At 31.8% G+C, this 20897-nt stretch overlaps 2 protein-coding genes across 4 annotated transcripts in view; one reads left to right on the top strand and one right to left on the bottom strand.

The window, feature by feature from the left end:
• LOC130894374 (activin receptor type-1) overlaps positions 1-15106 on the top strand; it is a 33265-nt gene extending 18159 nt beyond the window's left edge. Inside the window, exon 8 of the mRNA XM_057801153.1 lies at positions 14974-15106. The gene's annotated coding sequence lies outside the window, so the exon portion shown is untranslated. The remainder of the gene's footprint in view (positions 1-14973) is intronic.
• On the bottom strand, positions 4830-12845 carry LOC130894377 (uncharacterized). 3 transcript variants are annotated; one of them, XM_057801161.1, is made up of 6 exons: positions 12755-12845; positions 11056-11184; positions 8339-8374; positions 7075-7183; positions 5044-5108; positions 4830-4968 (listed from the first exon to the last, which is right to left on the bottom strand). In XM_057801161.1, exons 1-6 carry the CDS (start codon positions 12842-12844, stop codon positions 4966-4968), a joined length of 432 nt encoding a protein of 143 aa, XP_057657144.1. In that variant the 5' UTR covers position 12845; the 3' UTR covers positions 4830-4965. The 3 variants fall into 3 exon arrangements, with proteins under 3 accessions (XP_057657144.1, XP_057657142.1, XP_057657141.1); XM_057801159.1 differs by having other exon boundaries at positions 4830-4944; XM_057801158.1 differs by having other exon boundaries at positions 4830-5108.
• Positions 15107-20897: the final 5791 nt, after the last annotated feature.

The raw sequence follows: 20897 nt of genomic DNA, 5'->3' as shown, positions 1-20897 counted from the left end.
GCCGAATTGCCAATTCAACGAGATGCTTGCAAATATAATCTTTGAGAAACTTTGGGCAATTGCATGTACTGTATAACCAATTTGCTTTTTCTTGGAGCATTATTACTTCCCACTCGCTAAATGTTGCTCTTTGTATTCGTCAAAGGTCTCCCACGACCTTTCATAATTTTTACAATCCAAATCCGACCCAGATGGAATTCTGTATGAGCACATTAGCTCAGTGTTAATCTTTAATGCTTCGACAATTTTGCCCATTGGTAACTTTATGTCCCCATCTTTATATACATTGTCTTTCAGTATTAATTATGTATTCGTTAGACTAGTCCTTGACTATTTCAGAAGCAATTACTAAGAACTGCGCCAGAAGATGACGCTCACCAATCGTGCCACCATCTTTTATAGTTTTATTGAAGGTATCCCCTTCATTACAAAACCAGTCCAATCTTTTAATTTTTGTTTCCAACAATATAACTTTTCATATACTCTGTCATGTTTTTTATATTGTGGAAGCATAAATATTGTCACTAATTAGACAAGATTAAAAATTTATAATACTCTAATACATAAACTCACGTGGTAAAAAATTATTAGGATTCATATTTTCTTAATGTATAATGTAGTTCAGATTGCAGAGTCTCTGTTATTACCATCACTGTTGCTAAAAATTTTTTAACAATATATATTTTTTTCAAAATTCGTTATTTTATAAACCATATCAAACAGAAACCATTTAGATAGGGTGATAAGTGTACTATGATAAAAAACCAATAATTTTTGCTTTGAATTTGGAGTAAGTAATTTCGCTTTGGGGCTTTCGATGATGCTGTGCCTTTTCAAAGTATGAATTATCATACATTTTTTCATTTAACTTGATAAGTGTTATTCAAATAAATACTTGAACTGTGTTTGTTGTAAAACATAAAATGTGATTTAATCAATATACGAATATTTGCAAATTATGAGGCTTGGTGCAAAAGTCATGTTTTTTTTATAATACCAGTCTGGTTGAAAAATGTGACATTTACAGATCGAACGACGTTTTAACTACATGTGTGGAGAATGAATAGCACTAAAATATCGTAAACCTCTAATTTATTACGGTTCTATACAAGGTATTATGGTTCAAAAGAATGATAATATAGTACACATAAAGTTGACATGACAAACTTGTGTCTAAAAACTCTCAAAGTAGTTCCCCGCTACTGTCACACGCTGCTAACGGTGTCTAAGGCACTGTATGTTAACCGCTTACCACGTTGGCTCCTTAATCTCGTAAATAAGATCAGATGTCGATGAGTGCTCCAATTCTTTTCATCCCCAACGTTGCAGGGTTACTTCTATCTCGCACAGCATTCACCAAATGATTGAGTCCACAGCCCTCACTGCACTACTACCACCTATCACGGATCGATGTGTTGCTCTACATATTCACTATACTAAAATAGTTGCCTTGACTTGTATTCCAACCCTCGAAGTTTTTTATTTACATCCAAATATCGGTGTTTTTTTTTATTGTTCTACTTTCCATCTTGATGTCCATTAACCCATTCAAAATTTTTTATCGAGTGAATTTAGAGATATTCTATTAAACTCCGTTTTTCTAGTTCTGATATAACAATTTCTATGATAGAAATTAAATTGAATAGTATATTTTATCACTTTTATTGTCATAATTTGGAAACCCGAGAACCTCGGTCAGTTCTGATACTTTTCCGCATAGTTTGAGGAGAAATTTTTGTATGTTTTATAATAATGAAGAGAACGGTTTTTATACATTCGGTTTTTGTGTTTAGTATACTTTGTTACTTTAAACAGTATATAGAGAATATGTTGAATTTTAGAAACTTATTATATTTAAATGGTTAGGTTAGTTCTGGTCTAGAAGCTTAAATTTTAGGCATTTTTGAAACTAATGTAAAAAATTGAACCCTGGTTGACATGTTTACAGTCTTTATAGTAATCTGGAACAAAAATTTTGGAAAATTCTTAATCTGTAAAGATGTTGCTATCGCATTAACCTTAGCCAAAAAAAATTGACAAAATGACGTCGACTTATTAATTTTTTTGCCTCTTTTTTGACCAATTTAAATTTTTAAAAAATACTCCAAATTGAAATTTTTTGAAATGCAAGGCATACGCGTAAGAGAGATATATAAAAAAGATTTCCACCAAATTTCAAAGGAATAGAACTTGAGATATCACGTCAACCACTTCAAAAAAAGTTGTTTGAGAAATAATTCTAGTAGAATAAATCGTTCCACTCGCCGGCTCAGACGCTACGTCACAAAATTTACTGTATCTCCAGAAATAATGCGAGTTTTTTAAAATCTGTTTAAGGACATATTTTTAAGGGTCTAAGCTTTGAAAACAGTCTAAATTCTAGACCAGAATACCCCCTTAATACTTGTTTAACGTGTTTCGACATATCTTGTGTTGCTTTAAATATTCAGGTTTTTCTTTTGTATAAAGTTTTATAGAAGAGTTCAGTAATAGTTGATAATCATCCCTTACAAAATGAGTCAGATTGCTCTTTATTTACAAAAAAATATGAATGTAACTAAATTTTTGATATAATTTAAGTATGTTGAACACCAATGTGTTTGTTATCTGATATTAGGGACCTCAAGCTATCCGATATTAGGAGCCGCCATGTGTACGAAATGAACACGGTATTACCTCAAAAATGCCATCTAGAATAGAATAAACTAGGCCTGGTTGCTTGTGCTACAATATTTGTAAAATTGATTAATGTATTGGAAATGGAACTTTCTGTACAACGCTTTCAGAATCATTCGAGTAGATAGTTATCGAGGACAGAGCTGGTGAAGGTTGCGGCATTGTTACAGTTACAACTGGTGGTATGTTTCTCAATTCTGCTTCAAACACTAAGTTACTTATGCCAATTTTAAGACGAACTTGTTTATTGTAGGAAAGTTTTTTTCCAGTTTTAGCTAAACTTAAGAAAAATTAATCGATATCATCACTGGTAGTTTGTACTGCAGTTTGATGTGGCGGTTGGATCTGAGTCCTCATGAGGTTATTTGATTTCATTATATCCACTAAGTCACACATTGACTTCTTGTTTTTTTGCCTGAAGGTGGTCTAGAAAAAGAATAAACATTTGGTGTATCAAGATCGTTTTGTTTCCTTTATATTTAAGGAAGCGAATTAGGAGATTTGCTCGTTGCATGATCTTCATCTCTATCGTTTCAGTAATAATAGTCATACATCTGTCTTCACTTTGACTTTCTACGTTACTATGTGATGCTTTCGGATCAAGATGGAGTGCCAAAAAAGACATTTTATTTTCGAATTTCTAAACTCGGCACAGGTGGTGAATATAACCCACAACACTTTGTAACTCTTCTGATGAAAATCTGACCAACGTAGATATTGAAAACACGCGTTATAACGTGTTAAAGCGTGTTCTCGGTAGATGTATATAAAATAACGTAATAGATATTTATGTATCACGTGTTAATGCGTGTTAACACGACACGTGTCATTAGCTTAAACAGTGATTTCAATTCAAGTGAAATAGATAAAAAATGCCAAATAATCACTGCGAGAAAACTCCGTTGAACACCTTTATTGCAGGATATTTTGACACAATGAGAAATAATATGTATTTGAAGAAACCTAACTCTGAAAACATTTTTAATTAATATATTGTTATTTCTATACTCCATTTCTTTATATTCGTATGAGAATATTCTTACTTTTAATTTGTTTGTAATTAAAAGAGAAATCTGGTTCATTTTGTAATCAATCATAGTATATTGTAACTCAGTACCTTTGTAAATATTATGTTGTATATAATGTGTACATCATAACGTAAATATCTTGATATCATATCTGTTTTCGAACTGCTCAAATTAGACGAGCTTTTTTCGTGTAAGTTAAGCAGTTTATTTAATATTTCTTTTATAATTGATTCATATCAAATCAGTAAATAATTATGAAAATACTCAATACATACTCAGTGTTATCATAATCAGTATTTTGTTGTATTCGTTAGGTTTAAATAGAAAAACATATGTTAACATTTTGTATATACGTTCATGTCATCAAATGGGATATTCCTTGAGCAATATATTTAGTTTCGAAATTATCTCAGACTTTTATTCATCTACAAAAATATTAATTTCAGGAATCCTGTTTTCCACTTACTTTCCAGAAATGACACTGTCTCATGGAGATAACCGTATTATGTCAAGCAGTTGTAAGCACGCCACTCATCAGTGCGTATTCGTGTACCTTCTTTCACATGTTTTAGATTGAGTAGAATAAATGTCCCTCTATCTCGGCGATTATCCGAAATCTTTTTTTTTTTCTAAGGATTTTTAAGAACATTTACGGATTTACGGTCTTTACGGATTTGATGTGCCGAGAGAAAACAATAATGGTCAAAGACTTACATTGGTATAGCAATTTTATATTCCACCTCAACTTACACACCCAACTTCAACACCATTCGTCATCGGCATGAGACGGAAGTCTAGCTCATATTGACCGTTTTTTTTTTATTTAATCAAAAATTACAAATATGACTACGAAACTATCAAAATTAGTCCTTGGTTTCTTGTTCGATTTTCATTTATTTATCATAAGATTTTGCTCTATAAGTACCATTAGCAAATAAAAGTTAGAAATTTTATTTTAATTCCAAGAACCTCTTCTACACAAATTTCCCCGAAAATAGGATCTTAGAGTTTTCTATATACTCTGGATTGAGACGGAAGTTTAGCTCATATTGATATGAGATTTCTTTTTTTTATTTAATCCAAAATTATGGATATGACTACGGAAATATTAAAATTAATCCTTGGTTTCCTTTTTGGGTTTTTATTTATTCAAACAAAGAGAATTAGTATATAATGTTTGGACAAATATTTTACGTACTAAATAAATGATATTCTCCTTTAGCTAGAATATTAAAAAGTGCTGAAAAAGAAAAAAATGCGATTACTTATTTTAAACAATTGACTTTCATATTTGACTATAAGATTTTTCAAAAGACTATTTTTTGACAGGATTACTCACTTTAAAATCTGTGGTTGCAATACATTTAGTCATCTTTAAAACTAACGTGGTAAGAACTTTTTCACCTGCAAAAATAAGAAATTACAAAAAATAGAATTAAATTATCCGACCAAGTTAAAAACTAATAAATTTCAACAATTTGTATCAAATATTAAAATACAAGACGTAGACTAAAATTTTTCATATTATGATGTTATACAGTGCGTTTCTAAATTGCCGTGACAAAATTCAGGAGGTGTTTGCTCGTATGAAATAGATGGGTCTTTCCTATAACATTTCTTGAATCAACCCCTTTCCGAGATATCACCTTTGAAAGGTGGTGACTAAAATTGAGTGTTTATTTTTTTTCTTCAAATTTCAGTAATGTTAAAAACTTGAAATTGTGTAATTTTCATACACTCACAAAGAGCTAACTACTTACATTATACGGGAGTGAATCGTATTACATTTTACTTCTTTATTAAAAAAATTATAAATTATGTTATTAACTTTTTCTCTGCAGCTATTGGTTTAAAAAAATTCAAGAATGAAAAATATTTCTAAATAAAACAAGGATTTTAACTTATAATTTTATTTTATAATACTATATCTTGAAAAAAAAGTTTTGATATGAAATAAAGTAGGGATCGATAATTTCATATAATGTAACAGGAATATTGAAAAAATACCCATAGTTAGTCCTTTGCGAGTGCATGAAAAATACAGAATTTCAAGTTTCTAGCATTACTGATATTTCAAAAAAATAATAACAGCTCAATTTCAGTCACCACTTTTTAAGGGTAATATCTCGGAAAGCGGTGGATTGAAGAAATTTTACTATAGAGTAGACCCATCTCAATTTCATACGAGCAATTTCCTCATAAATTGAGAAACACCCTGTATACAACACGGGAGAATTACCGGAAGAATAGCTCTAATCGGTATTTATAAGAATTCCCAAAAAACAACCAATCCAGAAGTGTAACGGTCACAGTTTGATAAGTCGTATAACTATGGTCCATTTTTATTAACGAGAGAGTAATAAAACATAATAATTTATCTAGAATTTAGTATGCTCATTTAAATATTATTACAGAAAACAATATATATATATAACAGTAAGCTGTAGAGAACAATAGAAAAAGGTTTAAACAAGCCAAAAGCCCTGTGTATGATAGATTACATAGCCGTATCATAAGATTTGCTCTGATGAGACGTAATAACATCGAAACTAGTCAGGCGATAAAGGGAAACGTTAAAAAAATAATTCTTTTTAAATGAGTGATATTAAACGGTTGTTCTTCACTTGTTCTTTGAGGCCGTAAATAGTGTCATTCAGAAAACTAGGAAAACACAGTAAATCATACATAAAATTGAACAATATTACAATATTACTGATGGAATATTAGTTGCACTAGTCCATTATCCGACTCTGGATATGAAAGAAGTAGCTCTACTTATTCTATTAAATTATTGTATTAAAATTATTATTTATGAGCGTGAAATTCTTTAAAAGTCAAAGTTTAAACCCTTATACCTATATATCTAGTATGACTCAATGCTCTTCATATCTTTGGCAAAAAAATTACCAGTTTACCAATTATCAGTTGTTTGGAAGTTATAAGCAAGTAACGAAGAAAGTTTGGTGGATACTCTACATTAATCGTTTTGATGCTTCGACGAAGTTACCTAAAAAAAACTCGAAGTGAATGTCCACACAGTCGTGCAATTTCCCTAAGAACTCATTGTGTTCAAACATTGTCTTACTGCGAATCCTTTGATTCCGATCAAAAACCAAGAATGATCGGAAGTTTTAACTCTACAATATCTTATTTGTCTCACTTTACGAGTAGAAACATGGGGATATGGAGGTAAAGGTAGGAATAAAATACGATTTATTTGCATAACTACCAATTGATAATCGGTGGAGTCGCTTTGGCAATGACAATCATTGTGACTAGAGATTTTGTATACATTTAGATTATATTTTGAAAAATAGTGATTAATTTCTTGTTAGGTTTGTTATACTATAATATTTAAATTGAGCATTACCTACAGTTTTGTCGTGACAAGTTCTAACCAGGTTTGTTGATAAATCGGCAATATTCGATGGGGCCATTTCATGCAATAGCTCGAAATCGATATTTCCTTTTTGATCCATCTGCAAAATGAGAGTAAGGAATTTGATATAAACCAAATTTTTGTCATCAAAATAATAGTGAAGTCACGTTCCCACGGATCGAAGTGTATTGATCGATTTAGTGGTTTAACAAAAAACGTTTTATACAAACATAGCTGATCAACTTTTCCGTGAATTCACAAAATTTCAGTTCCATCAAGTTTTTATATCTATTGACTATATCTTGATCTATAGGACTTTTCGGGACCTATGATCGGGTTAATATTTATTCATTCATACATTTTTGTTTGGAATCTGATCGAAGCAATCGTTCCATAGCCATATTTTATGATCCTTACTGACCTAATATATACCGGATATAGGTACCCTGGCAGAATAATGATTGATTTTATAGAAAAATCGTTAATGGTTAGCTGCGTTTTCATTTGTACTATCAGAAAATATTATTAAGCAATTTAAGCCTTTCAAAAAAGTGAAGAAAGAGAAAAAACCGTGCCCATTGTAGCGGCTGATCCGCCCTTAAATAATCATTGTATTCTCGGTTTTTAGAGGGGTGCAAATATAGAATTTTAAATCATTAGATGGCACAAATTTTTCTTCACTTTTTGGGGGGTTGCAAACTATTTAATAATAGTTTTCTGATAGTAGCCATGTACGATTTTTCTATAAAATTAATCATTATTCTGCTAGGGTATTTCTAGTCTAGTACATCATGGGTAAATATTTAATTCCCCTTATCTATTATTAATTCTCATGAGCAGCAGTAATTAGCATGGTTTGTTTTTGAAATTTTTGGTTTTGTAACAAATTATGTAAAAGCTCATTGATGTTAAAAATTAGTGTCAAATCAAAACAAAGAAAAATCACAGAGATATAATAATATTCCTTGGAAAAATTGAAAGTACGAAAATAAAGTAATAAAAAGTGTTTTGTAGATCGAACAGGACGTTCGAAAACCATATTTTCCGAAAAACCCTTACTTTAAACTCGTATTTGAATAGACAAAGTTGCCTTTCTGTATGCAACATTCACTTGCGTAAATAATATTTATGCAATAACTATGGCGCGGACTGGATTCGTGAAATGCGTACGATAATTTTTCCTATACCAAGTGCCATCCTAAAATGTTACTGATGGTAGAATATAAATGGATTAACATGGTAATTTGATGCTTACCAAGCCAGATGTAATCCATACGCAGGTCCAGTATTCCTACAAATTTGAAATTAATTCGTTAACCACAGTGAATACGAGGGCTGCTACTTAAGTTTTGAGATATGGCAACACCGATGTGAATATGCCAAATCTAACATTGTAATCATGAAATTTGACATTTTTAATGGTGAACGTACTCAGAACGTGTTGTCATACGAGTGCATTTGAATTATTTACAAATACTTGAAACATTAATCTTGGTCAATAAATGGAATTAAATAGCGAATATTTTCGTGTGATGATTTTCTGACTTTCGACGTAGATTAAACGAACAGCAGGGTACCCATTAACTCGCTTCGACTTTTGGTGAAGAAGCACCATCACGAGCCACCGTGTTTTTCTGTTTTTCCGATTTCAATCATGATTGCACTTCGCTAAAAGTTGATTTGCGTGAAGGTCGACCAAAATCGGCTGTTGGGCCATAAAACCTCGATAATGTGCATAAACTGATATTGCAAGATCGTCAAGTAACATACCGTGAAATTGAGGCATACATAGGCATTAGTTCCACTCGCATACATACAATATTGCATATTTGTTCGCGTCGGATACAGCAGAATTGAAAAATACTAAAAAAAAGCTTATGTCGATTGGTGCAAATAAATGCTGGAAAAATTCAATCACAGTGCTTCATAAGAAGTTTACAAGATCGTGACCGGCGATGAACTAAACAACAATCAACTGTATGGATCCTTCAAGACGAACCAAAACTAACAAACGTTATTCGTACAAAAAGCTCATCGCCACTGTTCCATTAGAGCAAGGTAGAGCGGTCAATTCTGAATAGTACACCATTTGCCATAAGTGTGCGAAAAAATCAAGGCCATCAATTCCAGAAGATGAATAATTCTCCACCACGAGAATGCGAGCTCTCACACAAACGTTTTTGAACAGTTAAAACATCGAATTGATGGAATGGAAAAAATGCTTCGAAAATTGTTCAATCTCATGCAAAAGTGTATTGATCTCAATGGAGAATATTTTTAAAATCAATAAAACCATATCCAATTATAAATATTTATTATTATTTGTCAAAACTTAATTAGCAGCCCTCGTATGTCACCAACGTTTCCATAAATTATAATAAAGTTATAATATAAATATTTAGTTTTTCATAACAATAACGGCAATATTAATAAACTGCGCGTCAGCGAAAACGGGCCACCTTATCCCATTTGCGAAATGATCAATTTTTAATAATTTTTATTAATTCAGTGAAATGGGTTAGTGTGTATAAGAAGCAGGCACACCGGCCCTCTTCAAAGGAGAAACAACTCGGAACCAAGTAAACGATATAATTGTTAGTTGCTGGTTACTGGTCAAACACTACGAGTGAATGAAAATTGTGATTTAAAACGTTTGCGTTGTAACATTTCAAGTGATTTTGAGTTTTAGACGTTTCGTTGTACTAAAGTAGCCTCCATAGTCATGCCATGGATGAAAAATATCGGAGACTGTTGAGATTGAAATATTGCTGGATATTGGAACGAGTCAAAAGAACAGTCTGTACTGTGATGTCTCACCCATGTTCTGTCGTTTCCGCCATCTGTCAAATGTTGTGTGTGTTTATTTTCTATGATCGCACCCATTATCTGTCTTATTGTCTATGATACAATATCATATGTCGTTACTGCCAACTTGGATGTCATCTGTCATGTTTGCTGTGTTGTCTTTGTCAACTGTCGTTTCTGTCATCTATCGAAAGATCACAAAGAACACACCAGAGATTTCTGTCGACCGGCTCTCACCAGCGACGGCCGGTACGGGTGGAAAACGAAAAGAACAGCTTGGATGGATCGCAAATTGGCTTTCAACAAGCTCACGGAATATCAGTTAGTACGTCTACTATTCGACAAAGGTTCAAATAAAGTGGTTTGACAGCTTGCACTCCAAATAGAGGACTCTTGTTTACCCAGCTCACAGAAGGCGCAGACTTGATTATGCTTGTAGACAAAACAAAAGGTATTGTTCACGGATGAGTATAGAATGTGCCTGTATGGCAAAGATGGTAGAAATAAGGTGTACAGAAGCTTGAGAACGGTATGCTGCCTGTACTCGATTACCACAGGTTGCGTATAGGCGTACTGTTTTGGGAAGGTATTTCTTTTGATGCATACACGGACCTTGTCGTGACTGTCAGAGGCGCAGTAACGGCACAACGATATGCTGTAGAAATCTTAGAAGATTATGTACTACCATATGCTGGATTTATTGGTAATGGTTTTCTGCTAATGCAAGATAATGATCGACCGCATACGACAAGAATGGTAACGGAGCACCTTGAAGAAGATGGACCAATTTTTCTCAAGCAAACATTCAGATCGCATCCTATATTGAGGTGGCAATACGCTTTTTTGGAAAATAAACCTCTTCACTTTTTTTGTGTGCTTTGTTCAATTATTGTAATGTCAACTGAAAGTGTTGTTACTTAATAAATTTATAAATTTTCGGAAATAAAAAATAAACTACATATAAAAATTTGGATAAATTTTCAAATTTTTGGAATGGCCCGTTTTCGCCGACGCGCAGTATAAACGGGTATCAGATAGACATAATCTCAGAATGCTTTCGTACTCTGCACCCTACCAACAACTTTTGGCCGGTGTATAGTTATTCTATTCTATGTTTTACAAAGAACTTTTTCTTCAAATAAAAATAATAATAACTCAAATATGTACCATTAGTTTTGGGTCACGATCTAAAATTCCTTTTTTACCTTCCTCTATAGATGCTTCTGGCACACCGGTTTTATCTACACATACTTTGTGCATTGTTTCTGTTAAGTTTTTCAGTTTTGGATCCGTAATCTGAAACATAAATGTTCAAAAAAATTATATAAGAATTAAAATGGTGAAGTACTACTTAAATTGGAACCATATGGAAAACTTTTTTATTAGGGGTTTTATGAAAAAAAGTTATACTTGATAAAAAGTTCTGCATGGTCCAAATATTAAAATGCAACTATCAGATATCTATTTTTCAAAACAGTATACGAGGTTTGTCAAAAAATTTGAATTTTGTGTAAGAGTAAAAAAAACTAACAAATAAAAATTTAGTTTCATGTTTGGAACTTGACAAGTATTGAACCAATTTTATCTAAAATTCCTATGCAAAGCCAACGCTCCCATTTAATTTGTTTGCTCAAATGTGTTATTGTTTTTTTATTTTAAGTACAAGTTGCATTTTCAGTGAAGACAGAGAGAGAGAGAGAGAGAGAGAGAGAGAGAGAGAGAGAGAGAGAGAAATGCTTTATTGTCAAAAAATTGTTACAATTTGTAGACAAAAGCTTGTAAAAGATAAACAACAACCATAAAAATAACTAAATAAAGATACAAAATTATAAGTAATAGTAATGGGTAATAATTAGTATATAAGTCGTATAAAAGTCCATAGCAAAAATTAAACTAGTATGCGGCATGTCCGGAATTAAGCAATATTATTAGAATAGAGTCGTTTATAGAGTAGAAGGCACTATCCTGTAATCCACAAATTATTGTGGAATGCGGGAAAAGATAATATCGATTTGGTTCCAATTGGCAAGTGATTGTGCATTTTTTGTATTGTAAAATATTTAGCCCTCAACTAATTCTGAACGTGAAGTAGGATTAAAGGTGGTGCTCAGCATTCCTAAGCGGATAGCCGCTGATTTCAGCGCAAATCAGGGTGAACTTAATTTTTTAGATAACGTGGCAATATGTAACTCACATTTATAGGAATTGTTCACAACGAGCCCCAAGTATTTTACAGATTCAACGACGTGGTGGTGTTATTTAATAAAAAAGGCAGCAATGTATTTTTATATGATAAAAAACATTAGTTTTAGAAACGTTGTAACAGAGAATATTAGAATCACACCATTATTGTAGGGTGATTAGGTCAGTAGATAGGGTCCTATCAAGTGCCGTGAGATCAGGGTTGCTCCAAGAGAAACTAATGTAGTCTGCAAAAAGACATATTTTACCAGTGATGTCTAGATAAGCAATATCGTTTATAAATAGAAGAAACAAAATAGGGCATAGTACTGAACCTTGACACTCCACATTCTATTGGCTCGCAATATGCCATCGTTGTATCAACCCTTACAAGCTGACTTCTACTTGAATAACTATGCAAAGCCATCGCTTCCATTTGTTCGCCCAATTAATTGTTATTGAAATACAAGTTGTCAGTCAGTGCTTTATTGTTTTATTTTTTCACTTAGATTAGTTTTTTATGTGAATACCATTTATTATTGGCAACAAAAAATTCTGGGGCTCTTTAAAAACTTTGGAATTTTGTAATTGTAATTTCTAGATGATATATTATGGAATTCTTCTCCTTCGTTAAGTAAAATAAATGAATATATATATATATAAAGTTCAAAATATTAAAACATACCTCCATTAAAGGATTTGAAGTTGCTGTTGCAAATATAACAAAAACTAGAAGATCCCGAAACATGGTGTGCGACTTTTTTAATAATGACATGCATGATACCATATTTATATGTTTTCAATTAATTGATATATATATTCATACCAATTTATTTAATTATAATTCAATTACTGTTAATTACTAATGTGATTATACAAATTTTTATTGAAGACAACACGAAGTTGTATTGGGTAGTCTATTCTTTCAACCTTTGGTGTGTGGGTTATTATCATAATATTTCTGTTTTTTTAATCGAAGCTGATTCACATGATTATTTTAGAGAAAAATAGACACTTTCAAAAGATAGAGACATATAAAAAGTATTTTCTGATTCTGACTTAAATAAATTAAATTCAAATTTTTCTTTACTAAAAATCGATGTTCATTTAAGTTAATGTGTATTATTACTAACCATGTACCTTTTGCCATTTTATTGGTACTTTCATAATTTCATCGGTGAAGAATTTATGTGGTTTAGTGGGAAAAAACTTAGCCACATTATTTTCCATTTATTCCATCAAGAACGTTTTATAATGACAACGGCTGATTATAGTCAGACGGTGCAATATTGGGGCTATATGGTGGATTTTTGACAGACGTTTTGGCGTTGACAGACTGGGGGCGCTTCTTGTAATATGGTGAATTGTTGATAGTGTAGTATCGAATTGACTGTTTGACCAAGATTAAGGATTTCACGTAAATCGTCAATCTCGATTTAGTAGTCTTTTGTGTTACTTCATTATCACACTCAGATGCTTAACGATCTATCAATCAATATTATTTTTTGAGAAGTGGATCCATTTTATTACGCTTGAAGAAAGTATTCAATTCATGCGGGAACCAAACATCAAAGATTTTTTTATGACCAGCATTTCTTTAATGATACCAAACTGTTTTCTAATTGACATCTAGTGCATTAGCGATGTCTTGGAAGCTAACATGCTGATCTTTCAATATCAATTGCATTAGAAAATCCAAAAAGAGCAAAGTATTATTAAAGTTGGGAACAAAAAGAAGAAATCTTTTTGAAAAGACGACAAGAAAAGTTATTCTTCATAAAAAGTCCAAGAGTCAAGTACTTGTACTCATTTTTGACAATTGTTATCAAAAAAATTTTTTCTGCCATGAAAAAATTATTTTTTTTTGGGGTTTATTAACTTCTCTGTATCAGCATTGCTCTGAAAAATTTAGGAGATTAGCCATTTGCGTATAGAACGATTTAGGAACGATCTAGGATCCACTGACAGCAAACGTCAAATCGCTAGTTAGATTTTATAAAATACAAGAAATAACGGTTATAAAAGATAACAATTATCATCCATACAAACCCCAGTTTGTGCAAACTTTGAAAGAAAGAGATTATGACAGAGATTATTAGCGAACTATTCCTGAAAAACCGTCAACGTGCATGGTTCCAACAAGACGGTGCTACATGCCATACCACAGTAGCTGTGAGGGAATACCTTGAATCGACTTTCAATAACAAAGTAATACACAGACATTCGCACATTTTTTGTCTGGCTAGATCTCTAGACTTAACCCCTCTGTATTATTTCTTATGGGGCTACTTAAAACATAGGGTTTACCAGCAAAGTCCTTTTCAAAATATTGATCATTTGGAAAGGACAATTACAGAGGCATGTCAGGAAATTACTGCAGATATAATCAAGCATGTATTAAGGGAATTTAATAGACGAACCACTAAATGTTTAGAAAGAGATGGTGGATATGTTGAGGCTTTAGTCAATTGAAACAAAAAATAAATTATTTTACTTCCATTTTTTTATTATCTTTTGTTCAAATATTGAAAAATAATTATTCGAAGGATTCATTATATTGTTATGAATGTTATTTAATACTTATTAGTTAACTTTTCATTTGCAAAATTAAACTATTCAATTGCAATGTACATTGTTGCATAACTTAATAATGAACCGAAAGTATATCATGTCTTTCAATAAAATATGAACAAGATTTACATATGCATGTATTTTATTTATACCCAAAAATATTTTTCCATGGCAGAAGGGCAATATTGGATATCTGACAATAGTTTTAAATTGTAATTTTCGATTTTGTAAAAAATAAAAGTACCTTAATCTTGGGTGGAAATCATGTTTTTTGACGAACCTCGTATATGACTGATAAAAGATGTCATCTGATGGTTGAATTTTACGTTTTAGGCCATGCAAAACTTTTTTGTATATCGCATATTAAATGAAAATTTGGAGAAAGCTGTGCGGAAGATAGGTGCCCCGTTTGGTCACAATGGAACAAAAAAAAACGCCGTGAAGATGTTTCCATCGAGTGTTTGGTAATGCTTCACAGATATAAAGCCTAATTTTAGCGCCGTTTTATAATCATGGATGAAACTTGGGTTCATCATTTCACACTTAAAACAATTAAAACCATGGAAGAACTAGCTCCAAAGAAGGCAAAAACCGTTCCATCTGCATGCAAGGTCATTACATCGGGTTTTTGGGATGCGCGTGAGATAATTTTTATTTACTATCTTGAAAAAAGAAAAACTATCAACGATGAGTATTATGCGAATTGATTGTGACGTTTGAACGAAGAAATCAAGCAAAAACGGTCACATTTAGCTAAGATGGAAGTGTTGTTTCATCAAAACAATGCAGTAACTAACACATCCGTTATTGCAGTGACCAAAATTGATTAATTGAAGTTTGAATTGCTACCTCATGAACTCTATTTACCAGATTTAGCGTCCCGGATCATTTTCAGTTTCCAGACTTGAAAAAATGGATCGGTGGTTCAAGATTTCCCAACAATAAAGAGGTGATTTCAGCAGTTGAAGGCTATTTTGAGGAGCTTTATGATTATTATTGTAAAAAGTGTATCGAACTTCTCTGGAAAAAGTGTATGGAGCTAAAAAGAAAATAAATATATTTCTCTCCAAAATGTTTGTGTTTTCTTTCTATGACCAGGTACTTGGACCATGCTCGTATGTGAGGCGATGTAAGGAAAAGGCCGATGTAACTTGCGGCAAAGTGTTTTTTAGCAGCAGGATAACGCATCCAAGCTTCGCAACAGCATTAAGAAGTTGCATAGTGAATGATTTTCTTTGGATAAGTGAGTTATATTTGTGATAAATCAGAGGATGGACAATCTTTCTTTTGAGATGTATTATAAGTACTCGTACATGCCGAGGAAAATCTGTTTAACATATCTCTCAAGGAGACAAATACCAAGAATGTGTTAAAAGGAAAATAAACTTTAGTGTACTTGAATGTGATCAATACAAATAGGAAGCTATTTTTTTATTGAAAAACAATAATAAATTTTCTATTGAAAGAGAGCCAGGAGCAAGGCAAAGGAATCAGCCATTATATATTATATTTTGTTGGTATTCTTTTATATTGCTTGTGAATCTGTGTTTGCACTATAAAAGTTCTTCCCCCTTGCATTGGCAGAAGATTTGAAGTGGAGATTTTCAATACTATATAAATGTTTGACTATTTTCAAAAACTCAATATCTAAGAGATAAACTTTTATTTTTAACTTGCCTATTATCAAATATAAATAATATCTCTATTTTCATCAATTAGCTAATAATCTTTTGTTTTTTTTTTCGATCTTGAATGAGGTTGTGTTTACTGTCTGCGATGAAATAGAGGAGAATGGAACGACATTTACCGGAAGAAAACGAAAAGAAAGCTCTTGTAAATAAAAACGTTTCTCTCTGTTTGGGTATTTTTTTGTTTGTTTTCTGTGAGTTTTTCTATTTGTTTTATGATTTGTTATAGGAGTAAGATTTGTTAGAGTTGGCCCTGATATAGGAGCTGCTCCTCTGCAGGGCTGGGGTTGTGTTTGCGGTCTTGGCTGGAAAAGTGAACGACATTTTCCGGAAGAAAACGAGAAGAAAGCTCTAGTAAATAAAAACGTTTTCTCTGTTTGGAAATTTTTTTGTAAGTTTTGTTTAGTATGTTTTTTAAAAATTTTGTTTTTTTTTCAAAATTTAAATGGGGCTGAGCGGGTACAGGTACAGTTGCGGCTGCATCATCCCCTATCGTCGGCCATTTGGCTGGTGATCCGGTTCACCAGGTTACAGGGAAACCGTAAGAAAACCTGAAACACCGACAATGTTTAACAGAGGTGCTAGTGCCTTTTATATTAACGCTGCTATAATTCCATGCACAAGAGTGAGTTTAATTTGATGGACGATGCAGAGCGGAAGATAACGAAAAGCAACAAGTGGATAAGCAAGTGTCACACTCCATTGTAATATATTTATTATAATATATCTCATTGATAGAATGTATGGAATAAGACAACTCAATAGGTATTTCGAAGAGAAAATCATTTTATCATTAACAAGAGGCAAATGGAACGAGAAGGTTTAATTAAAGCTGCCTATGTTGTTTTAAAAAATAGCACGAATATCTATTAAAATGTAATTTAAATGGAAGTAAATATTATTCAGTATCAAGGTGAAGCAATTATTTGGAAAAATTGCTATATTTGAAGTATTAATATTTGTTGCATGTGTGAGTAATTACACATTGCGATTCTCAAACTAATCTCCTCTACCGCTTTTAATTAATAAAAACATTAATTTATTCCACAACTTTATTTCAATTTATCATCATTTTACAGTATATAAAAAGTACATTCTTCTTGAATTTATGAAAAGCTGTGCTACAAACATTCACAAATGGCGCTCAAGGAAAATTTAAATTTGAAGTTCCCATTAAATTAAATCGCGCGTTTCATAACTGCCATTTAGCCTAAATGTTCTTTACTTTAGCACATTAATGTCTCTTTTAGCAACAGACGTCAAATGCAAACATATACTATGTTTTAATTCTTTAGTTAAGCCCGGAGTCTTTTTCATAAGTTTTAAAAAATAAAAGGTTTATGACACATTCGCTATATATCTTGTTACATTAAGTTCAACTGTATCCGATGCTCGGTTTCGGACAATTAACATTGTAGTTCGTTGGCCAGGTTCCGTTCACGACTAGATAATATTCAATAAGGGCCTTATGATACTAGCGGATTGCGAGCGTTTTCAAAGCGGAGCAGGTGCGATCACGCGCTGCGAATTCGTTGGGGACGAGATCGCTGCGAATAGTAGCATAGACGTCATTTTGTACTGTCTCGTACAAACGCCAACCCGTATGCCCCACCTCACTTCAGTCCGTAACGAGACCAGAATGTGAGAGGTCGTAGGTGCTCACTAGTCTCGTCGTGACATCATTGGCATCTTGGGATATTGATACAGAAAGATTTATAAGTGAAATTTAAAATCATTACGTAATATGGGACCAAGAAAGCAGAGAATTTAATGATCATAATTAAAAAAAAAGGGATGGGAAGAGGATAAAATGATTACAAAGTTAATGCAAAGGATGAACGAGAGGATGAATAAAGAAAGTGAATCCAAAGACAACTTTTTGTTGTCTCTGATTGAAGATTTAAAATCAATTCATGCAGACTATAAAATGGATACTTTACCATAGCCACCCCGGAATAATTCATTGCAGCCAATTAATTATTCACCAAGTGTTTATAACGTGAACAGTAAGGCTAAAGATACAATTTATAATGATTCTTTTTACTGAATAGTAATTTCCTAAATCCTGGTACTTACCACCTTTCATCATAATCCTAACGTTTTATCACCAAATTAACAAATTCAAATTAGTATTTTCTGGTTTCTCTTATGACCTTTAATTGAAATTAAGTTTTTCACTAATGCACTTTTTCTCATTTCAAATCAAGAGAGAGAGAGAGAGAGAAATGCTTTATTGTTAAAAAATTGTTACAATTTGTAGACGAAAGCTTGTAAAAACTAAAAAACAAAAATAAACAAATAAAAATACAAATAAAATAAAATTTCAATGTACAGAAAAAAGCCACAATGAATAACAAAATTATAGATGATAGTCATAGGTAATAATTATTATTAAAATAGAAGTCGTTTACAGAGTAGAAGGCACTTTTCAGTAAATATGCCCTCAAATTATAGCGAAATGCGGGAAACGATAATATCGAAATGATTTCAATTGGCAAGTGATTGTGCATTTTTTTGCATTGTAAAATATTGAGCCCTTAACTAATTCTGAACGTGGAGTAAAGGTCGTGCTCCGCGTTCATAAGGCGGCAATATGTAACTCCCATTTCAAGGAATTGTCTACAAAAAACCTTAAAAATTTTACAGATTCAACGTGGTGGTGGTGTTATTTAATAAAAAAGGCAGCAATATATTTTTATATGATAAAAAACTTTAGTTTTAGAAAAGTTGAGACAGGGAATATTAGAATCGCACCTTGATTGAAGTGTGGTTAGGTCACTCGATATAGTCCTATGAAGTGCCGTGAGATCAGGGTTGTAGTGGAGTGATGGATGTTTAGGCTGGATTAGACATTATTCAGGAGGGAAAGTATAACATCATTTATGCATTTGTTACTTAAAACCCCAAATTGATGGGTAGTAAGTATTTTATATTTAAACAGAAATGATAAAAGCCTCTTTTTGTCCAATCTTTCTATGATCTTAGATAACATGAGGAGGAGTGCAATTGGTCGATAATTCGATGCTTGATTTTTATCTCCTCCTTCATGCAGAGATCTAATTATAGCCGTCTTAAGGCAATTGGGGAAAGTGCCATTTTGAAATAAAACGTTAATCTTCACACCTTTCTCGTATTAATTTCGTAAGCTCTGCAAATTAACATATCTGCCCTCCATGATCTCACAAGAAAACTAATGTAAAAAAACTAAAGGAGAATCTGATTCGATGATGTTCAGATGGTAAGAAAATCATAGATCACCTATATGGGTGATTCCGTTCTAACTGTGATTTTTTGTATTCAAAATTTCAAGATTTTAAAATTTAACTTTTCTAACTTTTTTATGCATATTATTCATCTATTTTACTGTAAAAATAAAACTCTAAGAGGAATTTACTACAACTTCAAAGTATCACGAGCAAGACACAAATGTCGGATTTTGAGTTCCACGGTACTGACTCATTTATCCACGGTACTGACATGGTAACTTAAGATATTAAACAAGTGCATCAATTTTCCTCAGTTTGATCATAAACATTAGAATTTATAAGGTAATTAGTTTAAATCATTTGTTACGACAAAAAAAATTAATAATTTATCGGTAAATTCTAGGAATGGACATGACACGATACTGACATGGTAACTTAAGATATTAAACAACAAGTGCATCAATTTTCCTCAGTTTGATCATAAACATTAGAATTTATAAGGTAATTAGTTTAAATCATTTGTTACGACAAAAAAAATTAATAATTTATCGGTAAATTCTAGGAATGGACATGACACGGTACTGACATTCAAGTGATGTAGTATAAGTTTTCTTTAAGTGGCAAGTTATATTGTATAAAAATAATGTTTAAATATCTTAAGAATTATTCAATTAACACAAAATTTTTATTAATTGATTATTAATTAATGACTAGTACAAAAAAACAATACAGGACATTGAATATCACAGTTAGAACGGAATCACCCATATTTACATGGATAATGACAATGTTATTTGTTCTAAACAAAATGACGTCGACGGGGGGTCTGAGTCTGAACTACTTATATGGAATACTTCATAAAATAGTTACAAAATAAGTTTTATTAATGGCGCGTAATTTAAGTAATTTAAAGTTAGTTCATACTTTTACCTCAGAACTAATACATTTTCAAATTTACCTATATTTTTATTTATAATATTTTGAAATAGCGTATCTAAAAGATATAGTATCTTAAAAGATGGAATTTTGAGAATTATTAGGAAAAAGACGGTCAAAAATTGGCTAAAAGGCAACACTATATGATATTGAATATAAAGTTGAATTATATTTTCAAATAAGAAGTGGGAAAAGACTGATTCAAACACACATAACACTTTTATATTTTTTTATTAAAATTAATAAATTTTTTCTAACATACAGTCCAAATCTTTTAGTTAATAATATAATAAATAATTGAAAAATTAACATATAAATGGTAAAAATACACACATCACACAATCATAAAAATCACAAATACAAACATTCAAACCAATATATACAATTATTTTAAACTGAGAAATGTAAGCAATACCAAGTAGTTTGA

The sequence above is a fragment of the Diorhabda carinulata genome, chromosome 5 (assembly GCF_026250575.1).
Source record: "Diorhabda carinulata isolate Delta chromosome 5, icDioCari1.1, whole genome shotgun sequence".
NCBI lineage: Eukaryota > Metazoa > Arthropoda > Insecta > Coleoptera > Chrysomelidae > Diorhabda > Diorhabda carinulata.
Note: the sequence above shows the minus strand (reverse complement) of the source record. Positions and strands in the feature narration are given on the sequence as shown.

What these genes read in the sequence shown, in the direction of transcription:
- LOC130894377 (XM_057801158.1), bottom strand. Translation starts at nt 12,844, where the DNA reads ATGTCATTATTAAAAAAGTCGCACACCATGTTTCGGGATCTTCTAGTT. An exon ending in TATGGATTACATCTGGCTTG is followed by an intron (nt 7,184 to 8,338) that starts GTAAGCATCAAA and finishes CTCATTTTGCAG; the next exon opens with ATGGATCAAAAAGGAAATAT. An exon ending in TTGTCACGACAAAACTGTAG is followed by an intron (nt 5,109 to 7,074) that starts GTAATGCTCAAT and finishes TTATTTTTGCAG; the next exon opens with GTGAAAAAGTTCTTACCACG.